The sequence below is a fragment of the Salvelinus namaycush genome, chromosome 8 (genome assembly GCF_016432855.1).
Source record: "Salvelinus namaycush isolate Seneca chromosome 8, SaNama_1.0, whole genome shotgun sequence".
Classification (NCBI taxonomy): domain Eukaryota; kingdom Metazoa; phylum Chordata; class Actinopteri; order Salmoniformes; family Salmonidae; genus Salvelinus; species Salvelinus namaycush.
The window spans coordinates 58,597,665-58,625,003 of record NC_052314.1 but is presented as its reverse complement, the minus strand read 5'-3'; the positions used below and the strand labels follow the sequence as shown (position 1 = coordinate 58,625,003).

Genomic DNA, 27,339 nt, shown 5'->3' with positions numbered 1-27,339 from the left:
GCATATGTCCAAGAGAAAGAGGGGGTGTGGGCATATTGTGTCAACTATAGCTAATGTTGAGAAGTTGTTAAAACAAGTTACCAATATCTAATACAATTTCTTACAGTGACCATGGAGAGATCACATCTAAACTTCTCTCATCAAATCACATTGTATTTGTCACATGCGCCGAATACAACAGGTGTGAAATGCTTACTTTACAAGCCCTTAACCAACAATGCAGTTAAGAAAAATAAGTGTTTAGTAAAAAATAGATAAATAAAAATAGAAAATAAAAGTAACAAATAATTAAACAGCAGCAGTAAAATAACAATAGCGAGGCTATATACAGGGGGTACCGGTACAGAGTCAATGTGCGGGGGCACAGGTTAGTCGAGGTAATTGAGGTAATATGTACATGTAGGTAGAGTTAAAGTGACTATGCATAGATAATAAACAGAGTAGCAACAGCGTAAAAGAGAGGGTGGAGGGGACAATACAAATAGTCTGGGTAGCCATTTGATTAGCTGTTCAGGAGTCTTATGGCTTGGGGGTAGAAGCTGTTAAGAAGCCTTTTGGACCTAGACTTGGTGCTCCGGTTCCCGGCTGCCGTTCAGTAGCAGAGCGAACATGTTGCTGCAGCACAGATCAAATGGACAAAGCATGGACAGTAAAGGACGGTTGTGGCGGCTCAGGTGAGAGATTGTCTGGTTGGGCAAATCAGATAATCCCCATGACATTGGGATATTATCAAGGGCCACCAACAGGCATGAGTTTCATTCATTTGTGCCATTGGCAGTATGAACTATAAGCTATCACATATTGATGTAATCAGTTAATGGTGCCACTTGCCACCTTTTGATTGTCTACACCGGTCTTAGAAATATGGGCACAATCAGAATGTGGACAAGATCAGGACAAAGGACGCAAGTTAGAACCAGGTATAAACGGAGCTTATGTTACAAGAGCTTCTCCTTCCTGAGTAACCTTATCAGACATAGCAGTGTCCACAATGGGGAGAAATCGTAGCAGTGTGGCTTGAGATGTACACAGGGGATATCTGGGAACCATTCTTTAGCTGAAATATTATAGTTATGTGAAGTGTCTTGGGGTAAAACTGTGTGTTTTTGGGATTATTAAATCCATCGTTTGAGTGTCTGGATACACTCACATTCTTACATGATACAGACATGTTGTTTGGTGTGCTGGCATATCCAAAACACTTATGAAAGTGTAACACCATATTTCCCATCTGAATTAGGCTTTTATTTTGTTCTAATTCGTAACAAATATAATGTCCCTCTTTTTTTATAACACCTTTATAACACCCCCTACCCCCCAACATTATTTGACATAATCAGGTGGCACCTGTTCCTTTATGTACTAAAAACAGGTGATGAAATCTGTTAATTAATGAAAAATCATGTCCTTTTGATATGTTGACTTTTTATTTGCTTGTTTATCATTTAGAATTAAAATTCACCTAAGTTTCCTTGGCTTCCTTCGAACCTAGGTGGTGGGCCAAAGCATAAAATCTGCTTAAATTTTCGAGATCATTGGTCCTTGGCGAGGGAGGAGCTGGTTTTTACATATTGTGTATATTTATTTATTCTGAACACATTTCCGTTTGTTGGCAATGTCAATCCGTGCACATTTTTTCAAAATACTCACTTTTATGTTCTCTTGCTGGCCAGGCAAATGCTGCCAAGTACTAAACAGCAAACCAATCAAAACTGGTGTACTATCCATTTACCATCTCTCCTGATCACGTCTGCCAATCACGTTCTCCGTATTGAAGGTAGTAAACACAGCTGGTGACAGCTCAAGAGATCCCCATCTGACAAACTGCAATGGGTAAAGACGGAGAAGAAGAGGGGAAGCCAGAGGATTTACTCCGTATAAAGTCTGTCCGTGTGAGACAAGACCTTTTTTATATGGAGGTCTATGAGGGAGTGTCGAATACGCTAGGCTTATTTGATTGAATAGAAGATTCCTAATGTGTAGGCTGTAACAAATGTAATGATATAAGTGGATGCACATGGCATTCCGGCAACTTTGAGAAAACAACTTAGTTGTGCCTGTTGTTCACACATGTATCTACCCACTCATTGGCTAGAATGGTTCCACCTGACCTCACTCATTGAATACATGCATTTCCACTGTTAGAGTTGTCAAAATAATACAACTTTACTTAGAGCACAGCAACCTTAGAAATTTAGCTAGCTAGCTCCAACAAGAAGACCTGAGCAGATAGCTTTATCACTAGCATGTCATTCCGGGACAGGACAAGTATTGTAAAGCTAATAGTCACCAAGGCAGGACTCACTAATTGCATTCATACTGACAAACAGTGGCATGTATTCATGTATGCCAAGGGAAGCCAGGCTTCCCCAAAAAATTAACCAAGGTTTTTTTCTTTGACCAAGTTTTTTTTTTGTGTCTCTCAATGTTTCCTTCAATTTGCAAGAGGCTGAATGTATCTGACAGGAGAAAGCATCCACAATGCAAGGCTGTGCGCTGTCACCTCTGTTTTTTTCTCTAATCATTGAACCTCTCGCTCAGGCGATCAGATATCATGCAGCAATACATGTCTATAATACTAAAGATACTCTAAATAAGATTTCTCTATACGCAGATGACATTCTCCTCTATGTAACAGAACCCCAATCTAATATTCCAGCTATTCTTGATTTGATTAATTTGTTTGGTACCTTCTCGGGATACAGAATAAATTGGAACAAGAGCGAATATTTAACCTTTATTTAACTAGGCAAGTCAGTTAAGAACAAATTCTTATTTACGACGGCCTACCAAAATGCCCATACGGTTGCAAAACACCTCTTGGTTAGAACTTCTTCCATTTAAGTTTAGAAATCTTTAGAAAAATTTACCTATCTAGGAATTGTAGTTACCAAACAATACTCCTCACTATTTAAAGAGAATCTCCCCTCTCTGATGCAAAAACTCAAGACAAACATAACATTTTGGAGAACTCTCCCAATTTCTTTGCTCGGAAGAATTAATGCCATTAAAAAGTTCTTCCTCCAACAACTGCTTTACCTATTCCAGAACAGTCCAGTCCTTTCATAAACAACTGGACTCAATTATCAATCTATTCATCTGGGATTCTAAAACACACAGGATAGGTAAAAAAAACACTTCTGTAAATCCAAGATGGGAGGACGATTGTCTCTCCCAAATTTTATATTTTACTATTGGGCCACTAACCTCCGTGCTGTTACGTTTTGGCTGGATGACACACTTCCGTCATCCAGTTCGCTTAGTATGGAGCGTGAGGATTGCCAGCCTTTCTCTATTGGTGCTGTGATTTTGTCGCCCGTCAAGTTGGAGATGTCACTTTATAGTAACAATCCTATTATACATAGCACAGTCCGAATCTGGAAGCAAATTAAAGTCTACTTTGACCTTATACCAATACCATTCATGCTTCTTGTTGCCAGGAATCCCTCCTTTGCCCCCTCTAACCTTGATAACACATTTGAGCGATGGGGAGATCTAGGGATCAATACCATAGAGGATCTATATATAGAAGGGACCTTTGCCTATAATCTTCCCAGAACTCATTTTTTCAGATACCTACAAATTAGAGACTATGTAAGAAAACATCTTCCGACATTTGGGAATGATAAACCTTCCATATTTGACAGATGCATAAAATATGCCCCACCTCAGGAAAACTGATATCTTGGTCTATATGACGCAGCACACCTTCTACAGATGCCATTATGGCAAAATGGGAGGAAGAGCTAGGGACTTACATTTCTGTGGCAGACTGGGAAGATAGCTTGGAGTATAGCCACACCTGCTCCATTAACTCCAGACATCGCCTCATACAATTCAAGGTATTATACTATTCCAAAACGGAGCTGCATATGATATTTTCTGATATATCCCCTATGTGTGATAAATGTCATGCTGCGCAGCGTACACTACTCCACCGCTTTGCCCTATGCTCTAACTTGTATGGTTATTGGTGTGGAATTTTTAGGATCTTCTCTGAAGTTCTGGAGACTTCAATTGACCCAGACCTGTTTCTGATCATCCTGTCTTTGTGATTTTCTCCACCCATCTCCAGGTGTCACCTGTTTTCCCATTAGTTCCTTGGTACTTATTCCTGTGTTTCCTGTTTGTCTGTTGCCAGTTCGTCTTGTTTTGTCAAGTCAACCAGTGTGTTTTCCGTGCTCCTGCTTTTTCCTTTTCTCTGTTTTTGCTAGTCCTCCTGGTTTTGACCCTTGCCTTGACTCTGAACCCGCCTGCCTGACCCTTCTGCCTGCCCTCGAGCCTGCCTGCCACTCAGTACTTCCTGGACTCTGACCGTATGATCTTTTGCCTGTCCACAAACATTCTCTTGCCTGCCACTTGGATTATAATAAATATCAGAGACTCGAACCATCTGCCTCCCGTGTCTGCATCTGGGTCTCACCCTGTGCCCATATACTGGGAGTGTCTGAAACCCGAAACAGATTAACCAACCCCCCAAAACAACTAATCTCTTACAGTCTCATTGTTGTTTTGGAAAAGGAAGGAAACTCCCTTTACCAAATTATGGCTCAAGTGAATTGGTAAACACTGTACACTTAGAAATAATTAGATTATTTTGAACAATAAATTATCAACATTTGATCAAATCTGGCAAATCTTACTTGGACCATTCGGCGCTGTGAATTTGTACATTTTAACCCACTCCCAACTGTAATATTTTAATCTACCCTTGGGCGGCATTTTACTTAATTCTCCGTACTGGCCAATGATTGGCCAGATTGGTGATTTTGATCCAACCATTATTAATACATTGTTGTGTCCCTGGCCTGAGAGGATGGAAGTTCAATATGTACCTAATGTAGAAGGCTAATGTTAACTAGCTTACCTTGCCCATGAATGGAAGTTAGGCTAGCAAGCAAACATTTTAGCCAGGTAGTCTAGGACAACAAAACATAAAAGTGTGTACTGTATGACAGAGTGATAAATTGTTTTGTCAACATGAGAGGAGGATGGCATTGGCGTATCTCTACAAGTAGGGTGAGTCAACATGTTTTTGTACTCGCACGCACGCACACGCACACACACACACACACACAGAGAAATCAGAACCATGGACAACCACATCATATTTAGCCTATGTTGATTGGACTAAATTGTTTTTGGTATCTTTTAGTTGTCACTGTATTAGACTAAGCAGAGTTGGTTATATGATGTTGAAGTTTCAATGGTGCTGGAATAGTGGAGGCAGCTCCTGATTTCTAGTGGTCTGAAAATGTCAGAAACATTAACTTGCTTGACCATGCTGTAGGTCATGTAACTGTCTGTTACTGTACATGTGATATACTTTGTGGACTTAACTGGACAGAGGTTGCTATATGGTTTTGTGATAAAACAAAAGGTGTGGTTGAATTTATTCTGCCACTGTCTTCTTATTGTTTCGGCCTTTAGGCCTACAGTATATGCCTCTGAGCACGGCAGTTAAACCAAATTACATTTTATTGGTCACATACACATGGTTAGCAGATGTTTATGTGAGTGTAGCGAAATGCTTGTGCTTCCAGTTCCGACAGTGCAGTAATATCTAACAAGTAATCTAACAAATTCACAACAACTACCTTATACACTCAATGTAAGGGGATAGAATAAGAATATGTACATATAAATATATGGATGCGCGATGGCCGTGCGGCATAGGCAAGATGCAATAGATGGTATAAAATACAGTATATACATATGAGATGAGTAATGTAGGATATGTAAACATTTTTAATGTGGCATTATTTAAAGTGACTAGTGATACCTTTATTAAATCCATTTATTAAAGTGACCAGTGATTTGAGTCTGTATGTTGGCAGCAGCCTCTCTATGTTAGTGATGGCTGTTTAACAGTCTGAGGGCCTTGACATAGAACCTGTTTTTCAGTCTCTTGGTCCCAATTTTGATGCACCTGTACTGACCTCGCCTTCTGTATGATAGCGGGGTGAACAGGCAGTGACTCGGGTGATTGTTGTCCTTGATGAACTTTTGTCCTTCCTGTGACATCGGGTGCTGTAGGGGTCCTGGAGGGCAGGTAGTTTGCCCCCAGTGATGTGTTGTGCAGACCGCACTAGCGTCTGGAGAGCCTTGCAGTTGAGGGCGGTGCAGTTGCCGTATCAGGCGGTGATCCAGCTCGACATGATGCTCTCGATTGTGCATCTGTAAAAGTTTGTGATGGTTTTAGGTGACAAGACAAATTTCGAGGCGCTGTTGCGCCTTCTTCACCACGCTATCTGTGTGGGTAGACCATTTCAGTTTGTCCGTGATGTATACGCAAAGGAATTTAAAACTTTCCACCTTCTTCAATACTGTCCCGTCGATGTGGATAAGGGGGTGCTCCCTCTGCTCTTTCCTGAAGTCCACGATCATCTCCTTTGTTTTGTTGGCGTTTTCCTGACACCACACTCCAAGGGCCCTCACCTCCTCCCTGTAGGCCGTCTCGTCGTTGTTGATAATCAAGCCTACCACTGTAGTGTCGTCTGCAAACTTGATGATTGAGTTGGAGGCGTGCATGGCCACGCAGTCATGGGTGAACAGGGAGTACAGGAGAGGGCTGAGAACGCACCCATGTGGGGTCCCAGTGTTGAGGATCAGTGGGGTGGAGATGTTGTTTCCTTCCTTCACCACCTGTGGGCAGCCCGTCAGAAAGTCCAGGACCCAGTAGCACAGGGTCCCATCTGGACAAGAGGAATACCAATGTAGGAATGCTGTTCATTGAGCACTGTTTTCCATCGAGAACGAAGAGAGTATCGGCAACACCAGATTAGTTGAAGAATCTATGGCTGCGTTTTTCATAGACAAACATGCAATGTCCAGTAATAACCAAAGATTTTTGGTATCCATATCACATTATCTGGTGTACAAACTGTAGCTAAGTTGGAGTAGAATGCAGAGCACCCTGCCTCTATCGTTAGCCTAGTTGTTGTAATTGTTTTGACTGTCAGGATTTTCATTTCTAGCTCATAAACTACAATCCTTTGCTGTGATTTCTTTGATTCATTCTTATCTGTTGTCTCTCATGATCTATTCAGCTCTCCTCCCCTGTGTCCCGCTCCCAGAAATCAACCAAATGCTATTCACTAAGCATAGGCTCAGCTTATTCACTCACCTGTGAGGAGAACCATCCTTTTGCAGTTTGAACTAGCCCTGACTTCACTATTAGACATTGAGACCACATATGCATTTGCCTGTTGTCTTTTCTTTGTGGGTTTTGTCTTACACAGTGTGAGAGGAAAAATTGCAAGGTTATGTTATAATACTTTTATTGCATCATGGTTGTTTTATTTAGAGTATTCTTAACTATTGTGTGTGTGTTCTACTGAAGATGGGCCTCTGGGAGATAACACTGACAGGATATTTACAATGTCTTTTGGGTGCTAAAACCTAAAGAGCATTCCAGAGCATGAGTTAATGTTTCTGTTCTATACCGTACCAGGGAGAGATGGTTCCAGTTTGGAGTAGGAGGGCCAGACACTGGTCTATACAATGAAAACTGTTGACATAGCAGATACTGTCTGCTATGTATTATAGGTATCTTTCATACAAATCTTAACCTTGTGACCCATTCTATGTATCTGTTGTTCGTCATTTAGGTTGAAAGGGGTGTATCTTGGCTATAAAAGACCTTTGTACCGGCGCTCTCAACGGATCATCAGAAACCGTGATTCGTCGACCAGCCGTTGCTATTGCAAAGCTCTCACTATTAAAGATTTGGTTTAAGTATAACTCTGACTTGTGTGATAAGTTTGACTCTCCTCATTTGATAGTAAAGAAATGAACCACCACAACAGTCTACACAGTGTAGTACATTTTAGATTTGAAGCGCACCAAATCACCAACTACAGATACACATTCTTGTTAGAGCATCTCGAAGACTAAATTCAATGTAGAATCAGTTTGACGAGGTGACAAACAGATTATGTTTTACTATTGTAACATGCAGTGATAATAATGATATTGTCCCTGTCAGGAGCCCAGGCTTTTGCCGTAGATGGTAGAGTTCTCGTCGCTGGACCACACAATCTTAAGCACTACCAATATACATTGATTGGTAGGTTACACTATATTTAGATACTTCAAATATTTCCCGAGACACCTTTTCTATTTGTCTTTGTACTTAATAAATGGTGAAACACTAAATGTGATAATGTTCTTTATTCGAATGTATACGCATGAAACGGACATTATGGAAAACATTCCTCACACTCAATCATAGTTAGTAGTAGAATAATAGATTGGCAAGAATTTGGCAACGTCAACTTTTAAAAGGTTAGTTGGAAAGTTAGGCTAATCCGTTAAACCACCTAAATATATTCCCATTAACTGAACATTTAGTAGATGAAGCTCAAACATTAATTTCCCAACTGCTTCTTCTGTAACCCTGCAGACTATCATTCTCCATACCGTATATTCCAATGCATCCAACATTATGCATGCCCACCATGATATTGGGCAATCTGCTGACATGAGGACTCATCTGGTTTAGAAATCAATCTCTGGTCATCTTATTCTAGAGCACATTGTATATATTTTGCCCAGCTGTTTTTAGAGAAGATTGTATTGCAATGTATGCTGTGTTGGCTAATATGTATATGCAGCTGTAGTTTTTAAACCTCCATTCTATATGACTGAACGTTTCTTTAAGCCAGCAGGTGGTTACTTGAAATGGGACATAATCGTCCCAAAATGTCCCGAGGTAGGAATATCGCAAAATATGACCAATGGATCATTCGAGAGAAGACATCCTCCTCGAGTTACGACATCGGCCATTATTGAAATCTGACATGTATGATTGACGTTTTCGCGATCTAAAAGTCGTATTGCTATTAACTTCCAATGCAGCGAGAGACTTAACACTACGTCATACCGGTCGGATTTCTGCCTGCTTGAACGCCAATAAATCAGATACATATGAAATGGCCCTTGGAATCGCTAGAACATCACCCAGAGGTGCACAAAAGCAACATAACATTCAAAATGGGTGAACCTTTCCTTTAAGAAGATACTTTTTTTAGGCGGGGTTTTGCTATAATTCTGTCTGTGGAAGTTAGTGACGACCGCTTTAAGATAATGATCATGAATATAAGTTTTGGTGTGTAATGTAAAGCAGTACCGTACTTCAAAAAACAGCGCGCATACCCTTTTCCATTTAGCCACACCCTTTGATCAATGACGCCACCAATAACATCCTTTCTCTTCAGTGGAAACGGAAGTAAACAATGACAAGGAACAATTTTCACGTTAGCGTTTTTATTTAGACGTTTAACAGCATGGAACTCAAAATATGACTAATTTAACTGCACAGCATCACATACATACCCCATGTAGTCTTTAATTCGCGTTGGAGACAGGACTTGGTTGATAGATGTTATCTAGGTAACGCTAGCTAGCGAACAATGGCTAACTGTATGGTTTTTAACGCTCAAATAGCCTCCATCATGGAGGTGCTAGCGAATGCAGCCGTGGCAGAGATCTGTAAACTCGTAGACGACGACTATGCAGTGTTTCGGTTGGAAATAACTCAAAGCCAGAAAGAAAACAGGGCATTGCGAAGGAAATTACAGCTACTGGAACTGAAGGTGTCACGGGAGCGCGTCTGCGCCAGTCGTCTCGGTAGTGTCAAGATCCCTGACCGATACAGAGGTATGGCAAGAGGTACATTTCCGTTCCCCTCTGCACATGTGTTCAGATGTGTTACCCAGCATTTTTGGATAGCATGCTATTACCCTGATTACTTAGCTATCTTGCACAAAGACGCATCATATTCTAACCAGATGATTGATTTACTGCATTTCCTAGTATTTAATAATCGAAAACAATGTGATGCATGGAACACCATCAGTCGATCTACAAATAGTTTAACAAGAAGTTATGAGAAGTGTTACCTTATATCCTTGCCAATTCTAGACAGTGTCAAAAAACTGTTACTAGTATACAATATACCGTTGAGCATTGACAGTACCTAACCTAACCACGTCTTACCTCCAATCACTCTCTCAGGTGAAGGACATCTCACTGGAGGCCACAAGAGCTTTGTGAAGCTAGCGGGCCACAATACATGGAGAGATGACCAACCAATCACTGTTGATGAGGGGAGTGGAACCTCAACCCAGCACGTTATTGTGATAGAGGTTAGTGTAATAGTATTACATCAAAATTACAGTACATCAAATGTGGCCAGTTTATTTCAGAAAGACTCCTCTCAGCTATTCACTTGCTAACATTATCTGCCATAGCGGACATTGTGAGACTTCCCTACAACATTGTTATCCAATCAACTCATGTTCCGGTAATAACGTCCCCTTGTGTCAGTCTGCAGATGCAGAGGCTGCAGGTCCTGGGGTCAAGCAGGAGAGGACTGAAGGAGAGGACCCACAACACAGCACAGACATCCAGACTGGCGCAGCGGCTGGAGTGGCGCCCCCTGTAGCCACGGAAGAACTCTCAACTGCTTCCACCCTCCAGTCCAGGACCCGATGCAGCATTAAGGAGGCCAGTAGAACGCCCAACGCCATCCTCAAGTCAGAGACCGTCACAGAAACACAAAGGCTCTTACAGGCAGGATCTGACCACAGATCAGACCCAGAGAGACTGGAGCTGGGGACACTGGGCTGTCCTGCTCTCGGCTCAGAATATTTACTAGACGGTAACCCAAGCCAGAGGACGGTTCATTCCCATCGGGACTCTGGTGATGTGTTAGAAACTGGTAATGATCCGTCATGTTCTTACACTACAGAGACGGACCCTGACAACATGCCCTTGGGTTTAGAGACACAGACTGATCTGTCTAGAGGGGACTGGAACCGGTACAGTAGTAGTGTATACTCTGAAGGGTGCCAAGATAAGAAAGGGGAGGTTATAGTCGTAGATAAAGTGAAAGTGGAGGGCGACGCTCCTCCCACATGGAATGTAGACGAGACTCACTTAGGAGAAGGACACTCACAAGGCAGAGATTTTTTAGATTACAGGGAAAGCTTAGAGACAAATACAAATATCACGACCCACTCCCCTTTACACGCACTCAGGGATCGTGAGCCAGTGTCCACGTCGATGGGGCCATCCGATTCACACGGCCGCATCCTTTTCCATCAGGTATTTAACTCAAACGACCAGACTAGAGCCCAGACTCAGGGAGGGGGAGCCACATCAGGCAGTAGTAAAGAGAAACGGTTCCTCTGCATGTTCTGTAGCAAAGGATTCAGCTGCCCCCAGAAGGTGGAGATCCACCAGAGGGTCCACACAGGGGTGAAACCCTTTAGCTGTACCCAGTGTCACATGCGCTTCGCCCAGGCTTGCAACCTGAAGAGGCACCAGAGGGTCCACACAGGGGTGAAACCCTTCAGCTGTACCCAGTGTCACATGCGCTTCTCCCACTCATCAAGCCTGAAAAGGCACCAGACGGTCCACACAGGGGAGAAATCCTACAGTTGCCCCCAGTGTGAGAAGAGGTTTTCCCACCAGCACCAGCTGAAGATGCACCTGAAGGTCCACATGGGAGAAAGGCAGTTTGTCTGTACGCAAGAGGTTCTCAGAATGGAGCCTCCTCAGGATACACCAGCAGAAAAACCATTCCACATAGACCATAGACATAGACCAGACATTGGTAACATAAGGCATGCCAAGCAATTTGATAAAATGGAGTAAATCAGTGAACTTGCATTTGGTTCGAAATTGCATTGGTTTTCCATAAATAGCTATTTATTCATTGTGTTTTGTTTGGAGCGCTCCTGTCAATGTTGAGTATGGACGCTCACCTGATTACACATAGAAGTAGGCCTAGGCTACCTGGCCTGCACGCAAATGTATAAATGTGCCTATTTGGGGATGTCTGATAGTATTTCTGATTGTCTTAACTCACCACCACTAATGAGCTGGGGAGCTTCTCAAAGTAATTTTTTTCTTCTCCTCAAACAGCAAGTAGCCTAAACAAAGTCTGTTTTTACATCCATTGAGAATGACAGTAGTTCCTCAATAACCAGGTTTCCATCCAACCCTTTTATATAAGTAAAGTACATGTCAGATCAAAATATTCACTACAGGCCTGATGGAAACAGCAAGTTTGTCGGTCAACTTTCCAGATTTCGACAAATCAAAATACACTAAACAACGTGGGATCTTTGTGTCGGTAAAATTAATAATGCGAGAAATGGCGGTGAAAACGCTTTTATGCGCAAATATTGATATAATATTCATCATATCGAAGTAAACTTGGAGGCACGCAATGATATGTTGTGTGGTCCTCCCACTACGACTCGGGAAAGCATGCAGTTTATTAGACTACAGATTAAATAAATTAGGATGAACAGGGTGGTGCAAGTTCACGGTGATGAGCTTGATGCTCCCTTCCAATAAATATTGAGGGTCTTATTCTGGTGACATAATGATTGATGTTTGGCTGCCGTTTAACAGAAAAATAATCTTGCTCTTTTGTCCATAATAATCTTATCGCGTAGACTATATGCCCTCACTGTATCTGTGTGGTGTTTGCTAGAGTCAACAGTAGAGTTGAAAATCAGATGGAAACCAATTTATCGGCACATGGGAATTTAACCGCAAAAGTCATTTTTATGTGCACTACCTCATCACATACAGCTTGTTATCTGCAACAAGAAAGGCTTTTTACTGTGTGTACGTTAAACTGGACACACCCCTCTGATGGGAAAATGTGCATTTTGTTTTTATGCAGATTTTAGAATATTCACATGAAAATCTGTCGCCAATTGGATGGAAACCTAGCGAATGTATTTAAAATCTTTCCAGCTCTCTCCCTTTCGAAAACCACCGAGCCTAGGCGTGACAGGGAACAATGTAATGCTCTGATCCAGTGAAAATGGCAAATACCTGATTACTTCTTATCCCTTGCGAAAAAGCTGGCTCTGTCCGGAACTCACTGGCGCAAGAAACTCTGAGGACCCAGAATAGTTTATGCAAGTTTGCAAGCTGGAGCTTCGGGCCGGACCCAGTTGATAGTTGATACAATGTTTCAAGTTCTTTGCAGACAGGCGGAGTAGAGAGTTAAATGCAATTGAAAGAACATGAACAAACTGCTATGCGTAGCCAATGTGATTTATAGAATATTTATTTTTTAATCAGGATATTTTCTACCTGCAATGTTTTTATTTGTTGGCTTTATGTAGGCTATTTTTAACTAGTTGTCATTAATAGTTACTTGCATTGGTATACGTTCTTTAGCTGCCAATGGTTCAAGGTGTATCATACAATGTGTCCATTACGCAGAGACAGGCACTCTTGCATTAGATTCATTTGAACTTTTAGATCTGTATCATTTTCATTTCGATAGAATTTAGATTAACCACATGACAATGATTTTAATATGTTATTATCCATGAAAATGTTCATATGAAAATCATAACTTGCATGTAGACCGGTAGCTCCAGGCGTGCTGTTTGTCATGTGCCTTTTTCTCAGGAGTGGCTTCTGTCTGGCCACTCTCCCAAAAAGCCCAGATTGGTTAAGTGCTGTAGAGATTGTTGTCCTTCTGGCAGGTTCTCCCATCTCAGCCAAGGACCTCGTTGACCAAGGTCCTTCTTGCCAGTTTGATCGGACGGCCAGCTCTAGGCAGAGTCTGGATTGTTTCGTAATCTTTCAATTTCCCAATGATGGAGATCATGCTCTTGGGAACTTTCAACATTCTAGAAATTATTTTATACCCTTCTCCAGATATATGCCTCATTACAATTCTAACTCGGAGCTCTACGGACAGTTTGTTGGACTTCATGCTATAGTTTCTGCTCTGACATGCACTTCTTCTTCTTTGAAATTGGGTTAGTGGATTGCATCCAACTTTTAAAGGTGCATACTCCGCCACCGTACTGGAGTGTGAGGTCAGTCACGGCCTACCTACATTCAATTATCTTCATTAGTCCTTTTCTTCTAAGAAAGTAAGAAAGCCATAGACACCACTCCTCTCCCCTTTCAACCCACCACTACACGAACCAAACCCCAACCCCGTCCAGCCTCTCTAACCCTTTCCCACAATCTCTCGCCATCTACGTCATACAGTTCACAAAATATCAACACATGCCCCACCGTTTCCTCCACTAAACACTCATCACACAGACCTGTTTCATGTCTCCCTATCATCCACAACGTGACATTCAAACCTGTGCGCACAAACCGTAGTCTACTCCACACAAATAACTCTGTCCTACATCCCGTACTCCCCACCTCTTCCTTTACTGACCGATGCATGCAATACAATTGCCTCCCCTTACTACTAGCATCCCACTTCCTTTGCCAAAGATTGAGCCCTTTTGCCCAGATCAAGGACTTGACTTCCCTGCGGCCCAGCAGGACCTGAATATCTACCCCCTCTCTCCTCACTACCCTCTTAGCCACCACATCAGCCTTTTCATTACCCTCCACATCCACATAGGCGGGAACCCAGTAAAAGCTTACCACCACTCCAATTCTCTCCAATCCCAATAACAGCACCATCATCTCCACAAACAAGTCTCCCCTATCTGACCTGGACTACTCTATCTGACTACTCAACACTGCAGCCGAATCAGAGCAGATCCCCACTGAGTGGTTGCAACTCCTCCACCCATCTCAAACCTATAATCATGGACATCAACTCGGCCGCATACACTGACACAATCAGTTAACCGCTTACATACTCTAACATTGAAATTTGGGATATACAGTGCAATCGGAAAGTATTCAGACCCTTCAAACCCCTTCACTTTTTCCACAATTTGTTACGTTACAGCCTTATTTTAAAATATGGAGAGACTCAAGGCTGTAATCGCAGCCTAAGGTGCTTCAACAAAGTATGGAGTAAAGGGTCTGAATACTTATGTAAATGTGATATTTCATTCGCAAAAATGTTTGCTTTGTCAATATGGAGTATTGTGTGTTGATTGATGAAGAAAATAATTAATTTAATACATTTTAGAATAAGGCTGTAACGTAACAAAATGTGAAAAAAAGGGAAGGGGTCTGAATGCTTTCCAAATGCACTGTACACCCCTGCCCCCACCTTACCGCTGACTGGATTATTTTCCTTTGAAGCATCTGTATATATCCTGAAAAACAAATAAAACCGGTTATCCTGACATGCACTGTCAACTGTGGGACATGATATAGACACGTGTGTTTCTTTCTAAATCATTCCCAACAATTGAATTGGCCACATGTGGACTCCAATCAAGTTGTAGTGACGTCTCAAGGATGATCAAAGGAAATTGGATGCACCTGAGCTAAATGTTTAGTGTCATAGCAAAAGGGTGTGAATACTTATGTAAATTAGATATTTCTGTATTTAATTTTCAATACAATTGTTAAAATATCTAAACATGTTTTCACTTTGTCTTTATGGGTTATTGTGTGTAGAAAAAATACATATTTAATCAATTTCCAATTCAGGCTGTAACACAACAAATGTGGAATAAGTCAAGGGGTATGAATACTTTCTGAAGGCACTGTATATGATGTTCAGAAAATGCCTATTTCATTACTTCCATTCAACTACTTAATTTTTTCCCCAAGACACTTTTAATGAGTAAATGCAGTTTATCAAGTTTATGCAGATTTTTTTGTTGAGACGTGTGTGGTTTTCACATGGTGTATTTAAAACTTGTTTGTTTAATAAACACAAAATGGGACTTTTCATTCCAAGACTTTCATTGAGACTCCCTTTAATACACATCACATCTGATCTCACCCTATTCTGCATACACACACTAACAAGCACCTACTGTACACGTCAACTATAGTTTAGTCGTGTTTGTCTGATGACAGGGTTTTTTTCTGTATATATACAGTACCAGTCAAAAGTTTGGACATACTGTCACGTTCCTGACCGGTTTTCTGTTATTTTGTATGTGTTTGACGGTCAGGGCGTGAGTTTGGGTGGGTAGTCTATGTTATGTGTTTCTATGTTGGTTAAAGGGTGACCTGATATGGCTCTCAATTAGAGGCAGGTGGTTTTCATTTCCTCTAATTGAGAGCCATATTAAGGTAGGTGTTTTCACATTGATTGTGGTGGGTGGTTGTCTCCTGTGTCAGTGTCTGTATGTTACGCCACACGGGACTGTTTCGGTATCGTTCGTTCGTTCGTTCGTTTTGTATGTAGTCTGTTTCCTGTTCATGCGTTCTTCACGTTATATGTAAGTTCGTGTCCAGGTCTGTCTACTCCGTTTTGTTATTTTGTTAGTTATTCAAGTTAGTTCGTTTTTTGTCTTGTTCAATAAATATCATGTCAAGTTACCACGCTGCGTATTGGTCATCTGATCCGTCTCGCCTCTCCTCGTCCGAGGAGGAGGAAGAGCTAGAGAATCGTTACACATACCTACTCATTCAAGGGTTTTTCTTTATTTTTACTATTTTCTACATTGTAGAATGATATTGAAGACATCAAAACTATGAAATAACACATATGCAATCATGTAGTAACCAAAAAAGTGTTAAACAAATAAATATATTTTATATTCTTCAAATTCTTGATGACATTTTTGCACACTCTTGGCATTCTCTCAACCAGCTTCATGAGGTAGCCACCTGGAATGCATTTCAAATAACAGGTGTGCCTTGTTAAAAGTTAATTTGTGGACTTTCTTTCCTTCTTAATGCGTTTGGTAAAAGACCAAGTCCATATTATGGCAAGAACAGCTCAAATAAGCAAAGAGAAAGGACAGTCCATCATTACTTTAAGACATGAAGGTCAGTCAAACCGGAAAATTTCAAGAACTTCGAAAGTTTCTTCAAGTGCAGTCGCAAAAATCATCAAGCGCTATGATGAAACTGGCTCTCATGAGGACCACTACAGGAAAAGAAGACGCAGAGTTACCTCTGCTGCAGAGGATAAGTTCATGACAGTTACCAGCCTCAGAAATTGCAGCCCAAATAAATGCTTCAGAGTTCAAGTAACAGACACATCTCAATATCAACTGTTCAGAGGAGACTGCATGAAATCAGGCCTTCATTTACATTTAAGTCATTTAGCAGACGCTCTTATCCAGAGCGACTTACATTTAACCTTTATTTAACTAGGCAAGTCAGTTAAGAACAAACTCTTATTTTTCAATGACGGCCTAGGAACAGTGGGTTAACTGCCTTGTTCAGGGGCAGAACGACAGATTTGTACCTTGTCAGCTCGGGGATTTGAACTTGCAACCTTTCGGTTACTAGCCCAACGCTCTAACCACTAGGCTACCCTGCCGCCCCATTCATGGTGGAATTGCGGCTAAGAAACCACTACTAAAGGACACCAATAATAAGAAGAGACTTGCTTGGGCCAAGAAACACAAGCAATGGACATTAGACCAGTGGAAATCTGTCAGATGAGTCCAAATTTGAGATTTTTGGTTCCAACCGCCATGTCTTTGTGAGACACAGAGTAGGTGAACAGATGATCTCCGCCTGTGTGGTTCCCACCATGAAGCATGGAGGAGGTGTGATGGTGCTTTGCTGGTGACACTGTCTGTGATTTATTTAGAATTCAAGGCACACTTAACCAGCATGGCTACCACAGCATTGTGCAGCGATACTCCATCCAATCTGTTTTGCGCTTAGTGGGACTATCATTTGTTTTTCAACAGGACAATCTAAGGGCTATTTGACCAAGATGGAGAGTGATGATCAAATGTCGCCCCATGGAGCCTGGGCTCGAACCCAGAGTCTCTGGTGGCACAGCTAGCACTGCGATGCAGTGCCTTAGACCACTGCGCCACCCGGGAGGCCCTCTATAAAATATATTTTGATTTGTTTAAAAATTGTTTGTTTACCACATGATTCCATAGGTGTTATTTCATAGTTTTGATGTCTTCACTATTATTCTACAATGTAGAACATAGTAAAAGTAAAGAAAAACCCTTGAATGAGTAGGTGTGTCCAAACTTTAGACTTCGGAAAGTATTCAGACCCCTTGACTTTTCCTATATTTTGTTACTTTACAGCCTGATTCTAAAATGTCCTTTTTTTCCCCCCCTCATCAATTTACACACAATACCCCCTAATGACAAAGCAAAAACATTTTAGAGATGTTATCAAATTTTTTACAAATAAAAAACTGAAATATTTCATTTACATAAGTATTCAGTATCCCTTTGCTCTGAGACTCGAAATTGAGCGCAGGAGCACCCTGTTTCCATTTATAATCCTTGAGATGTTTCTACAACTTGATTAGAGTCCACCTGTGGTAAATTCAATTGATTGGACATGATTTGGAAAGGCACACACCTGTCTATATAAGGTCCCACAGTTGACAGTGCATGTCAGAGCAAAAACCAAGCCATGAGGTCGAAGGAATTGTCCATAGAGCTCCGAGACACGATTGTGTCAAGGCACAGATCTGGGGAAGGGTACCACAAAATGTCTGCAGCATTGAAGGTCCCAAATAACACAGTGGCCTCCATCATTCTTATATGGAAGAAATTTGTAAGCATCAAGACTCTTCCTAGAGCTGGCTGCCTGGCCAAACTGAGCAATCGGGGGAGAAGGGCTTTGGTCAGGGAGGTGGTCACTCTGAAAGAGCTCCAGAGTTTCTCTGTGGAGATTTTTATTTTATTTTATTTGGATCTCTTTTAGTCCCCATTTGGACTAATCTTCCAAGAGTCCTTAAACATTAAAATACAATTTATAATACAAACACATTTTCACATATAACACACTATTACAAACATACATAATATACTAACATAATGACCCAACAAATACTCAATCTAAAAAATATAGATTCTTCATCTATTATAGTCCCACAACATTTCTATGTATTATATTTAAATCGTTTTAAAATAATGTTTAAATGTATATATTGAAAGGTTTCTAGTTTGCTCAGTTAATTTATTCCATTTCTTTATTGCTCTAAATCGAAATGTTCTTTTGCCTATTTCTCTTTTCTGTCTGGATAACGCATAGATCGTGGACAATCTATTCCTAGTATTTACAGAATGTCTGTCTCTTACCAACTGAATACCGTTGTGAATAGAACTTGGCCGTTTTAAATTATGTATATTATGAAATAAAATAAGCATGTTTTTTTCAATTATCTTGTCGATTGATGACCAACCAAGAACACTGCGCATGACTGCAACAGAAGAACCATATCTCCACCTTAAAACAATCCTTGCTGCTTTGTTCTGTGCATTCTGCAGCCTCCTAACTTCACTTGATGATAAATTTCCCCAGACCACAGAACAGTAGTTCACCTGACTCTCAATTAATGCTTGTGTTATTTGCTGAAGAATTTTTCCTGGTAAATATTTAGCTATCCTTCTGATAATGCAAGCTGTTTTAATATTTTTTTTACATAGATTAGTTATTTGAGACGACCATGATAAGCAGTTGTCTAGCTGCACTCCCAATAGTTTGGTTTCTGCCACTTCTTCAATTTGTACTCCTCCCATACTTAATTGTATCCCATGCTGTTTTGGCCTTTTCCTAGTTGAACAGACCAACATAACTTTGGTTTTCTTGGTGTTTAAAACAGGTTTGTTTTGGCAAACCCACTCCCTGATATTCTCCAAATCTCCTTGTAAATCCTGCTGTACCTGTTGAACCGATTGTCTTGCTGCATAAATTGTAGTATCATCTGCAAATATAGTAGCTTGAGTTTCAACTAAGGCATAGGGAAGGTCGTTGGTATATATTAAATAAAGAAGTGGCCCAAGGCAGCTGCCCTGCGGTATTCCACAGTTTAAAGCATGAGGGGAAGAAAATGAACCATTGATATAGGTGGACTGTTTCCTGTCAGTTAGATATGACTGTACCCAATTCAATGCTACCTCCTTAAAACCATAATGCATTAATGTTGTCAAAATTATTTCATGATCCACTAAATCAAATGCTGCACTGAAATCTAAAAATAGTACACCCACAAACTTGCCATTATCCATAGCATTGAGCCACTCGTCAGTTATGTCAACCAATGCAGTGGTAGTGGAATGGTTTTTGCGATAAGCATGCTGATTGGCTGTAATCAGATCATGCTTTCCATGTACTCCCACATTTCTACTCACAATAACCTCCAATATCTTACTGAGTGTAGGGAGTAGACTAATTGGTCGACTATTGGCAGGAGTAATGGGTTCTTTGCAGTCTTTCGGAATAGGACACAGTTTCGCATGCTTCCATACATTTGCAAACATCCCCTTTTCCAGTGACCAATTAAATATGTATCTCAGTGGAACTGCAATCTGGGGAGCAGCACAGCGAAGCAAAAAATTGTCCATAAGGCCATAACCTGTAGATTTACCATCAGGTAATGACTTCAATAGGTTTAACACCTCCTCCACTGACACCGTTTGCAGACTAAAAGAGCAGTTCTTGTTGCTCATAATATGATCATCAATCCACTGGACAATAGCTTGTTTGGAAGAATGTATGTTTACATTGTTGCTTAGTAATTTAATTGTCTTTGTAAAAAAATCTGCAAAATAATTGGCAATATCAACTGTTTTTGTTATTATTCTCCTGTCAACCTCCACACTAGATGGGCATGATGAGATAGATGTACCAAGTAAGCCCTTAACTGTGTTCCATACCTTTTTAGAATAATTTTTACAATCAATAAAAGCATTGTTGTAGAATAACTTTTTTTTCTTTCGATTCAATTTAACTGCATAATTACTTAATGTTCTATAATTCTGTTCATCAATTTCTAGTTCTGATTTGGCTGCTAAGACTTTTGCCATATTTCTTTGAGAAAAAGCCTCACCCAGTTCATCATCAATCCATGGAGATGGACGGGCACCAACTGTACTCTTTCTTACTGGGGCATGATGGTTCATTACCTCAGTGAGCAAATCAATAAAACATTCTGTAGCGTGATTTAAATCATCCTCTAGATAAATCAGCTCCCAGGGTACAGCAGCCAAATCATTTAGAAATAGCTCATGATTAAATGTTTTAAAATTTATTTTGACCACAATCCTAGGGGGTTTCTTTGGAACCTTGGTGTTCATGGTTATGGTCACAATATTATGGTCTGTCCAGCCCACTGGCATTGATCTGGCTTTTAAACATTGCAATGGCATTTTACAGAAAATCAGATCAATGCATGTGTCTGAACGATGACCCAACTTAATTGAAGATCTAGTAGTAAACATTAACCATTTGTTTCAAACCACATTTCTTGGCATATCTCATACATCTCTGTTGCTATCTGTGGCCTGGTCAAACCCAGTACATAAGTCATCCAGATAGGACACCTTAGAGCTAGGAGGTCTATACACACATCCTACCAATATGGGTGCCTGGTGAGGCAGATGTACTTGAGCCCATAGTGCCTCTATTTGACATACATTAAGGTCATCCCTCCTCTTAAAAGGTATATGATTCTGAATATACACTGCTACTGTACCATTCCTATTCCTGGGGGAGATGGGGTTTCTGGAGGAAACCTGGCACCATTCCTACAGTGATGCATGGTGGTGGTAGCACCATGCTGTGGGGATGTTTTACAGCAGTAGGGACTGGGAGACTAGTCAGGATCGAGGGAAAGATGAAAAGTACAGAGAGATCCTTGATGAAAATGTGCTCCAGAGCGCTCAGGACCTCAGACTGGGGCGAAGGTTCACTTTCCAACAGGACAAAGACCCTAAGCACAAAGCCAAGACAACGCAGGAGTGGCTTTGGGACAAGTTTCTGAATGTCCTTGAGTGGCCCAGCCAGAGCCTGGACTTGAACCCGATCAAAACTCGCTGGAGAGACCTGAAAATAGCTGTACAGCAACGCTCCCCATCCAACCTGACAGACGTTGAGAGGATCTGAAGAGAAGAATGGGAGAAACTTCCCAAATACAGGTGTGCCACACTTGTAGCGTCATACCCATGTAGACTCGAGGCTGTAATCGATGCCAAAGGTGCTTCAACAAAGTATTGAGTAAACATGATATTTCATTTTTTTTGTTTTTATACATTAGTAAACATTTCTAAAAACCTGTTTTTGTCATGATGGGGTATTGTGTGTAGATTGATGAGGGGGAAAAACTATTTAATTAATTTTAGAATAAGGCTTTCACTTTCCGAATGCACTGTATATAGTGCCTTCAGAAAATATTCATAGCTCTTGACTTATTCCACATTTTGTTGTGTTACAGCCTGGATTCAAAATGGATTAAATATATTTTTTGTTTTCACACAATATCCCATAATGACAAAGTGAAAACATGTTTTTTGACATTTTTGCAAATGTATTTAAAATTCTATACAGAAATATCTAATTTACATAAGTATTCACACCCCTGAGTCAATACATGTTAGAACCCAGGAACATTCAATGTCTTCTTGGTAAGCAACTCCAGTGTATATTTGGCCTTATGTATTAGGTTATTGTTGCTGCTGAAAGGTGCATTTTTCTTCCAGTGTCTGTCGGAAAGCAGACTGAAACAGGTTTTCCTCTAGGATTTTGCCTGTGCTAAGCTCTATTCCGTTTATTTTTATCTTTAAAAAAACTCCCTAGTCCTTGCCTATGACAAGCATATACAGTAGAAGCCGGACATTTACATACACCTTAGCCAAATACATTTAAACTCAGTCTTCACAATTCCTGACATTTAATCCTAGTAAAAATTCCCTGTTTAAGGTCAGTTAGGATCACCACTTTATTTTAAGAATGTGAAATGTCAGAATAATAGTAGAGAGAATTATTTATTTCAGCTTTTATTTCTTTCATCACATTCCCAGCGGGTCAGAAGTTTACATAATACCAAATACTAATTGAGTGTATTGCCTTTAAATTGTTTAACTTGGGTCAAGCCTTCCACAAGCTTCCCACAATAAGAATTTTGGCCAGTTCCTCCTGATAGAGCTAGTGTAACGGAGTCAGGTTTGTAGGCCTCCTTGCTCGCACACGCTTTTTCAGTTCTGCCCACAAATTTTCTATGGGATTGAGGTCAGGGCTTTGTGATGGCCACTCCAATACCTTGACTTTGTTGTCCTAAAGCCATTTTGCCACAACTTTGGGTCATTGCTTGGGGGTCATTGTCCATTTGGGGTCATTGTCCATTTGCTTGGGGTCATTGTCCATTTGGAAGACCCATTTGTGACCAAGCTTTAACTTCCTTGAGATGTTGCTTCAATATATCCACATACTTTTCCTACCTCATGATGCATTCTATTTTGTGAAGTGCACTAGTCCCTCCTGCAGCAAAGCACCTCCACAACATGATGCTGCCACCCCCGTGCTTCACGGTTAGGATGGTGTTCTTCGGCTTGCAAGCCTCCCCTTTTTCCTCCAAACATAACAACGGTCATTATGGCAAAACAGTTCTATTTTCGTTTCATCAGACCAGAGGACATTTCCCCAAAAAGTACAATGTTTGTCCCCATGTGCAGTTGCAAACCGTAGTCTGGCTTTTGTATGTTGGTTTTGGAGCAGTGGCTTCTTCCTTGCTGAGCGGCCTTTCAGGTTATGTCGATATAGGACTCGTTTTACTGTGGATATAGATACTTTTGTACCTGTTTCCTCCAACATCTTCACAAGATCCTTTGCTGTTGTTCAGGGATTGAGTTGCACTTTTCACACCAAAGTACGTTCATCTCTAGGAGACAGAACGCGTCTCCTCCCTGAGCGGTATGACGGCTGCATGGTCCCATGGAGTTTATACTTGCGTACTATTGTTTGTACAGATGAACGTGGTACCTTCAGGCATTTGGATATTGCTCCCAAGGATGAACCAGACTTGTGGAGGTCTATAATTATTTTTCTGAGGTCTTGGCTGATTTATTTGATTTTCCCATGATGTCAAGCAAAGAGGCACTGAGTTTGAAGGTAGGCCTTGAATACATCCACAGGTACACCTCCAACTGACTCAAATTATGTCAATTAGCCTATCAGAAGCTTCTAAAGCCATTACATAATTTTCTATAGTTGTCCTGTTTCACTGCATGTACAAGTAGGTAACATGTACAAGTGTGAAATGTGTTTTGTGCATTTCCCAACTCCCCCTGAGCCTGGGGTCAAGGCCAGGGATCAGCCATTATTGACGGTGACCCTGGAGCAATTAGGGTTAGGTGCTCAAGGGCACATCGAAATATATATATATTTTTTTTTACCTAACAACCTTTCGCTTAGTTGCCAAACACTCTTAACCGCTAGGCTACCCGCCTACCTCATGTTTACTTGACATGAAATAGTGAAGATGTGTGTAATGTAATGTTTAACCTTTTCCAAAGTATTCTACAATTAATTTTATCAAAGCGAGGGTACAAGATTTACAGAAAAGGTCAAGTGTTACCATAGTGAGAAAAGTTATTCTACTTGTCACGTATCGTTTTGTGCAATAAAAGTACTGTACTTCACGTTATGTGAGTGTATGACCATTTTGTTGAAATTAAATACAAAATTGACTTTATGCTGACTGACTTGGTTATTTTTGAAGAATTTCTCATCTCAGTAGAACCAAAACATCATACTTAATTCTTGAATCAACAAATATATACTTTTTATTTATTTTTATAATGAACTCCAATGGCTCCATATTGTTAGGTACTTGAATCAGTGTTAGAAGATTAGATTGTGGTTAAGATTTTATAATATCATGGAATGTTTCTGTGTGTACAGCAAAGAGTTTCTTATATAAACCTTTACAGTCTGCAGTCAATGAGGACCTGCTGATATCCAGTGTTGATGGCGGGAGAGACTGGACCTCTGAAGCGGATGGTCACAAAACATGGCCCCGGATCAAAACCCTGGATCAGGAGCCGTTGAGCTTCTTTCCCGAGTTGGAACCAGGACCCAACCACGAGGGACAGAGACTCCACCAACACACAGAACACACGCAGTGGACAGGTGGACTGAACAACCTCAGTCCTGGTGGTCATCAGAGAGACAGAGGCTCCAGTCAGGGATCCAGTCTGCAGCCCAGACCCTTCTCTTCACAGTCTCAGAGCAGGGATGAAGCATGGCCTGGGGCTGATAGAGATAGACCCTCCTGTTCCTATGATACAAACACCATAGTATCCATGATGAACAGAGCAGGTCACCCTGGGATTCAGCCTTCACAGAGAGTGGTGGGAGACCCCCCTGGTGGTAGTCTATCAGCAAGTCTGTCGTCTCCTTCAGGATCTCATCTAATGCCTGGTGAATGGGTTAATAGAAGGCCTGGGTCTGGACCAGAGTCTAGCCTTCTTCAGCTACCTCATGGTTACCCCACCAATACAGACAGGGTCAGCATGGGTGTTTACCACAAGTGGTACCTAGCCTATAACACAGCACAATCTCAACAACACCCAAACAATGGCGAGAGGTCAAGGAGGGTGCTCAACGTTGAGTTTCACGCAGGGGATATCTGGGAACCAATTTTTGGCTGACATATTATAGATATCATGTGAAGTGTCTTTTTTGTGAGAGGGTAATTAAATTCACACCCCTCATTAGCTTGTTACTTGAAACAGGCTTGTGTAAATACCTGTTTTTAGAGAGGCAGTAAACCTAGGCTAGAACAAGGATAGTTTAATATTTACTGTACTGAGGTGATGTAAATGGAATAAAGTCATTACTTTCTACACTATTCTTGTTAATAGTTATTTTTAAAGAAGTCTGTGATGAGCTTGAAATATACTGATCATAGTACATTTGATTTGTAATGTAATTAGCAGTACCGTAATTCAAAGAACAGCCCGCATACCTTTTCATTTAACAACACCCTTTCAGCTACGACGCCAACCAATAACATCCTTTCTCTTCTGTGTAAACGGAAGTGAACAGTGACTTAGAACAATTTCCACAATAGCGTTTTTATTGTTGTTATTTAGACGTTTATTAACACCCTGTAACTTAAAATATGACGCATTCAACTGCACAACTTCACATACTTAACCCCAGGTAGTGTTTAATTCACGTTGGAGACAGGACTTGGTTGATAGATGTTATCTAGGTAACGCTAGCTAGCGAACAATGGCTAACGTTAAATGTATGGTTTTTCACACTCAAATAGCCTCCATCATAGAGGTGCTAGCAAATGCAGCCGTGGAAGATATCTGCAAACTCGTAGACGACGATTATGCAGTGTTTCGTTTGGAAATAACTCAAAGCCAGAAAGAAAACCGGGTATTGCGGAGGAAACTACAGCTTCAGGAACTGAAGGTGTCACGGGAGCGCGTTCTCTCCAGTCGTCCCAGAAATGTCAAGATACTTGACCGATACAGGGGAATGGCAAAAGGTAGGCCCGTTCCCCTCTGCGCATGTTCGACTTCAGATGTGTTTACCACAGATATGGTTAACCAGAATTGGGTCTTGGTCAGTTTCGGGATAGTATGCAATAAATCCCTTGATTACTAAGCTATCTTTCACAAACACACAATATCATATTCTAACCAGATTCTTCCTTTAATGCATTTCCTATTATTCACTCAATGAAAATAATGTTTTGCATGGAACATAATACATTGATCAATACATAGTATATCAAGAAGTTATAGGAAGTGTTACCTTACATCCTGGCCAATTCTAGACAGTGTCAATAGTGTACAATATACCGTTGAGCATTGACAGTAGTTAACCCAACCACCTCTTCTACCCAATCACTCTCTCAGGTGAAGGACATCTCATTGGAGGCCACAGGAGCTTTGTGAAGCCAGCGGGACACAATACATGGAGAGATGACCAACCAATCACTGTTGATGAGGGGACTGGAACCTCAACCCAGCACGTTATCATGATAGAGGTTAGTGTAATAATATTACATCAAAATTACAGTACATCAAATGTGGACAGTTTATTTCAGAAAGGCTCCCCTCAGCTATTCACTTGCTTACATGTACATCCTTATTTATCAGCCATAGGGGAGTTTGGAGACTTCCCTACGACATTGTTATCCAATTCAACTCATGTACCGGTAATAGGTTTGTGACAAATGTAAAACATTTGTTAATGTTTATACAGCCATTTTTTCAAAACTAATTTAAACAAGAAAACAATCCTGTAATGTACAATGCAGATATGGTCCTGCATATGACCACTAGGGGGCAATGCAGTTCAGTATACCGCAGTCATGGCTACCAGACAGCACTCACCTCACTGCTGTCCCCCACCCACTCAGCAACGATGGTAGTTAATTCAGTTTTTTGGTTCTCTGCTGTGTGCCTCTCCACGTATGGACTTGGTATTTTACTAAATAGGGCTACCTTCTATATACCAGGGCTTTCCAACCCTGTTCCTGGAGAGCTACCCTCCTGTAGGTTTTCGCTCCAAACCTAATTGTAATTAACCTCATTCAGTTTATCAACCAGCTAATTATTAGACTCAGGTGTGCTATAGTACTGTTGTACAAACACCAACAGGATGGTAGCTGTCCAGGAACAGGGTTGGAGAGCCCTGCCTTAGAATGTAAATTGTCATAGTCGAGGCATATTGATT

General features: G+C 40.9%; 2 protein-coding genes across 2 annotated transcripts in view; both read left to right on the top strand.

The window, feature by feature from the left end:
- Positions 1–27,339, top strand: part of LOC120052940 (zinc finger protein-like) — a 134,322-nt gene that overhangs the window by 82,226 nt on the left and 24,757 nt on the right. The window lies entirely within an intron of this gene.
- Positions 10,337–11,792, top strand: LOC120053015 (oocyte zinc finger protein XlCOF20-like). Its single transcript, XM_039000268.1, has one exon. It carries the CDS (start codon positions 10,771–10,773, stop codon positions 11,659–11,661), a length of 891 nt encoding a protein of 296 aa, XP_038856196.1. The 5' UTR covers positions 10,337–10,770; the 3' UTR covers positions 11,662–11,792.

Coding starts and splice junctions, on each gene's coding strand:
- LOC120053015 (XM_039000268.1), top strand. CDS start 10,771: ATGCCCTTGGGTTTAGAGACACAGACTGATCTGTCTAGAGGGGACTGG.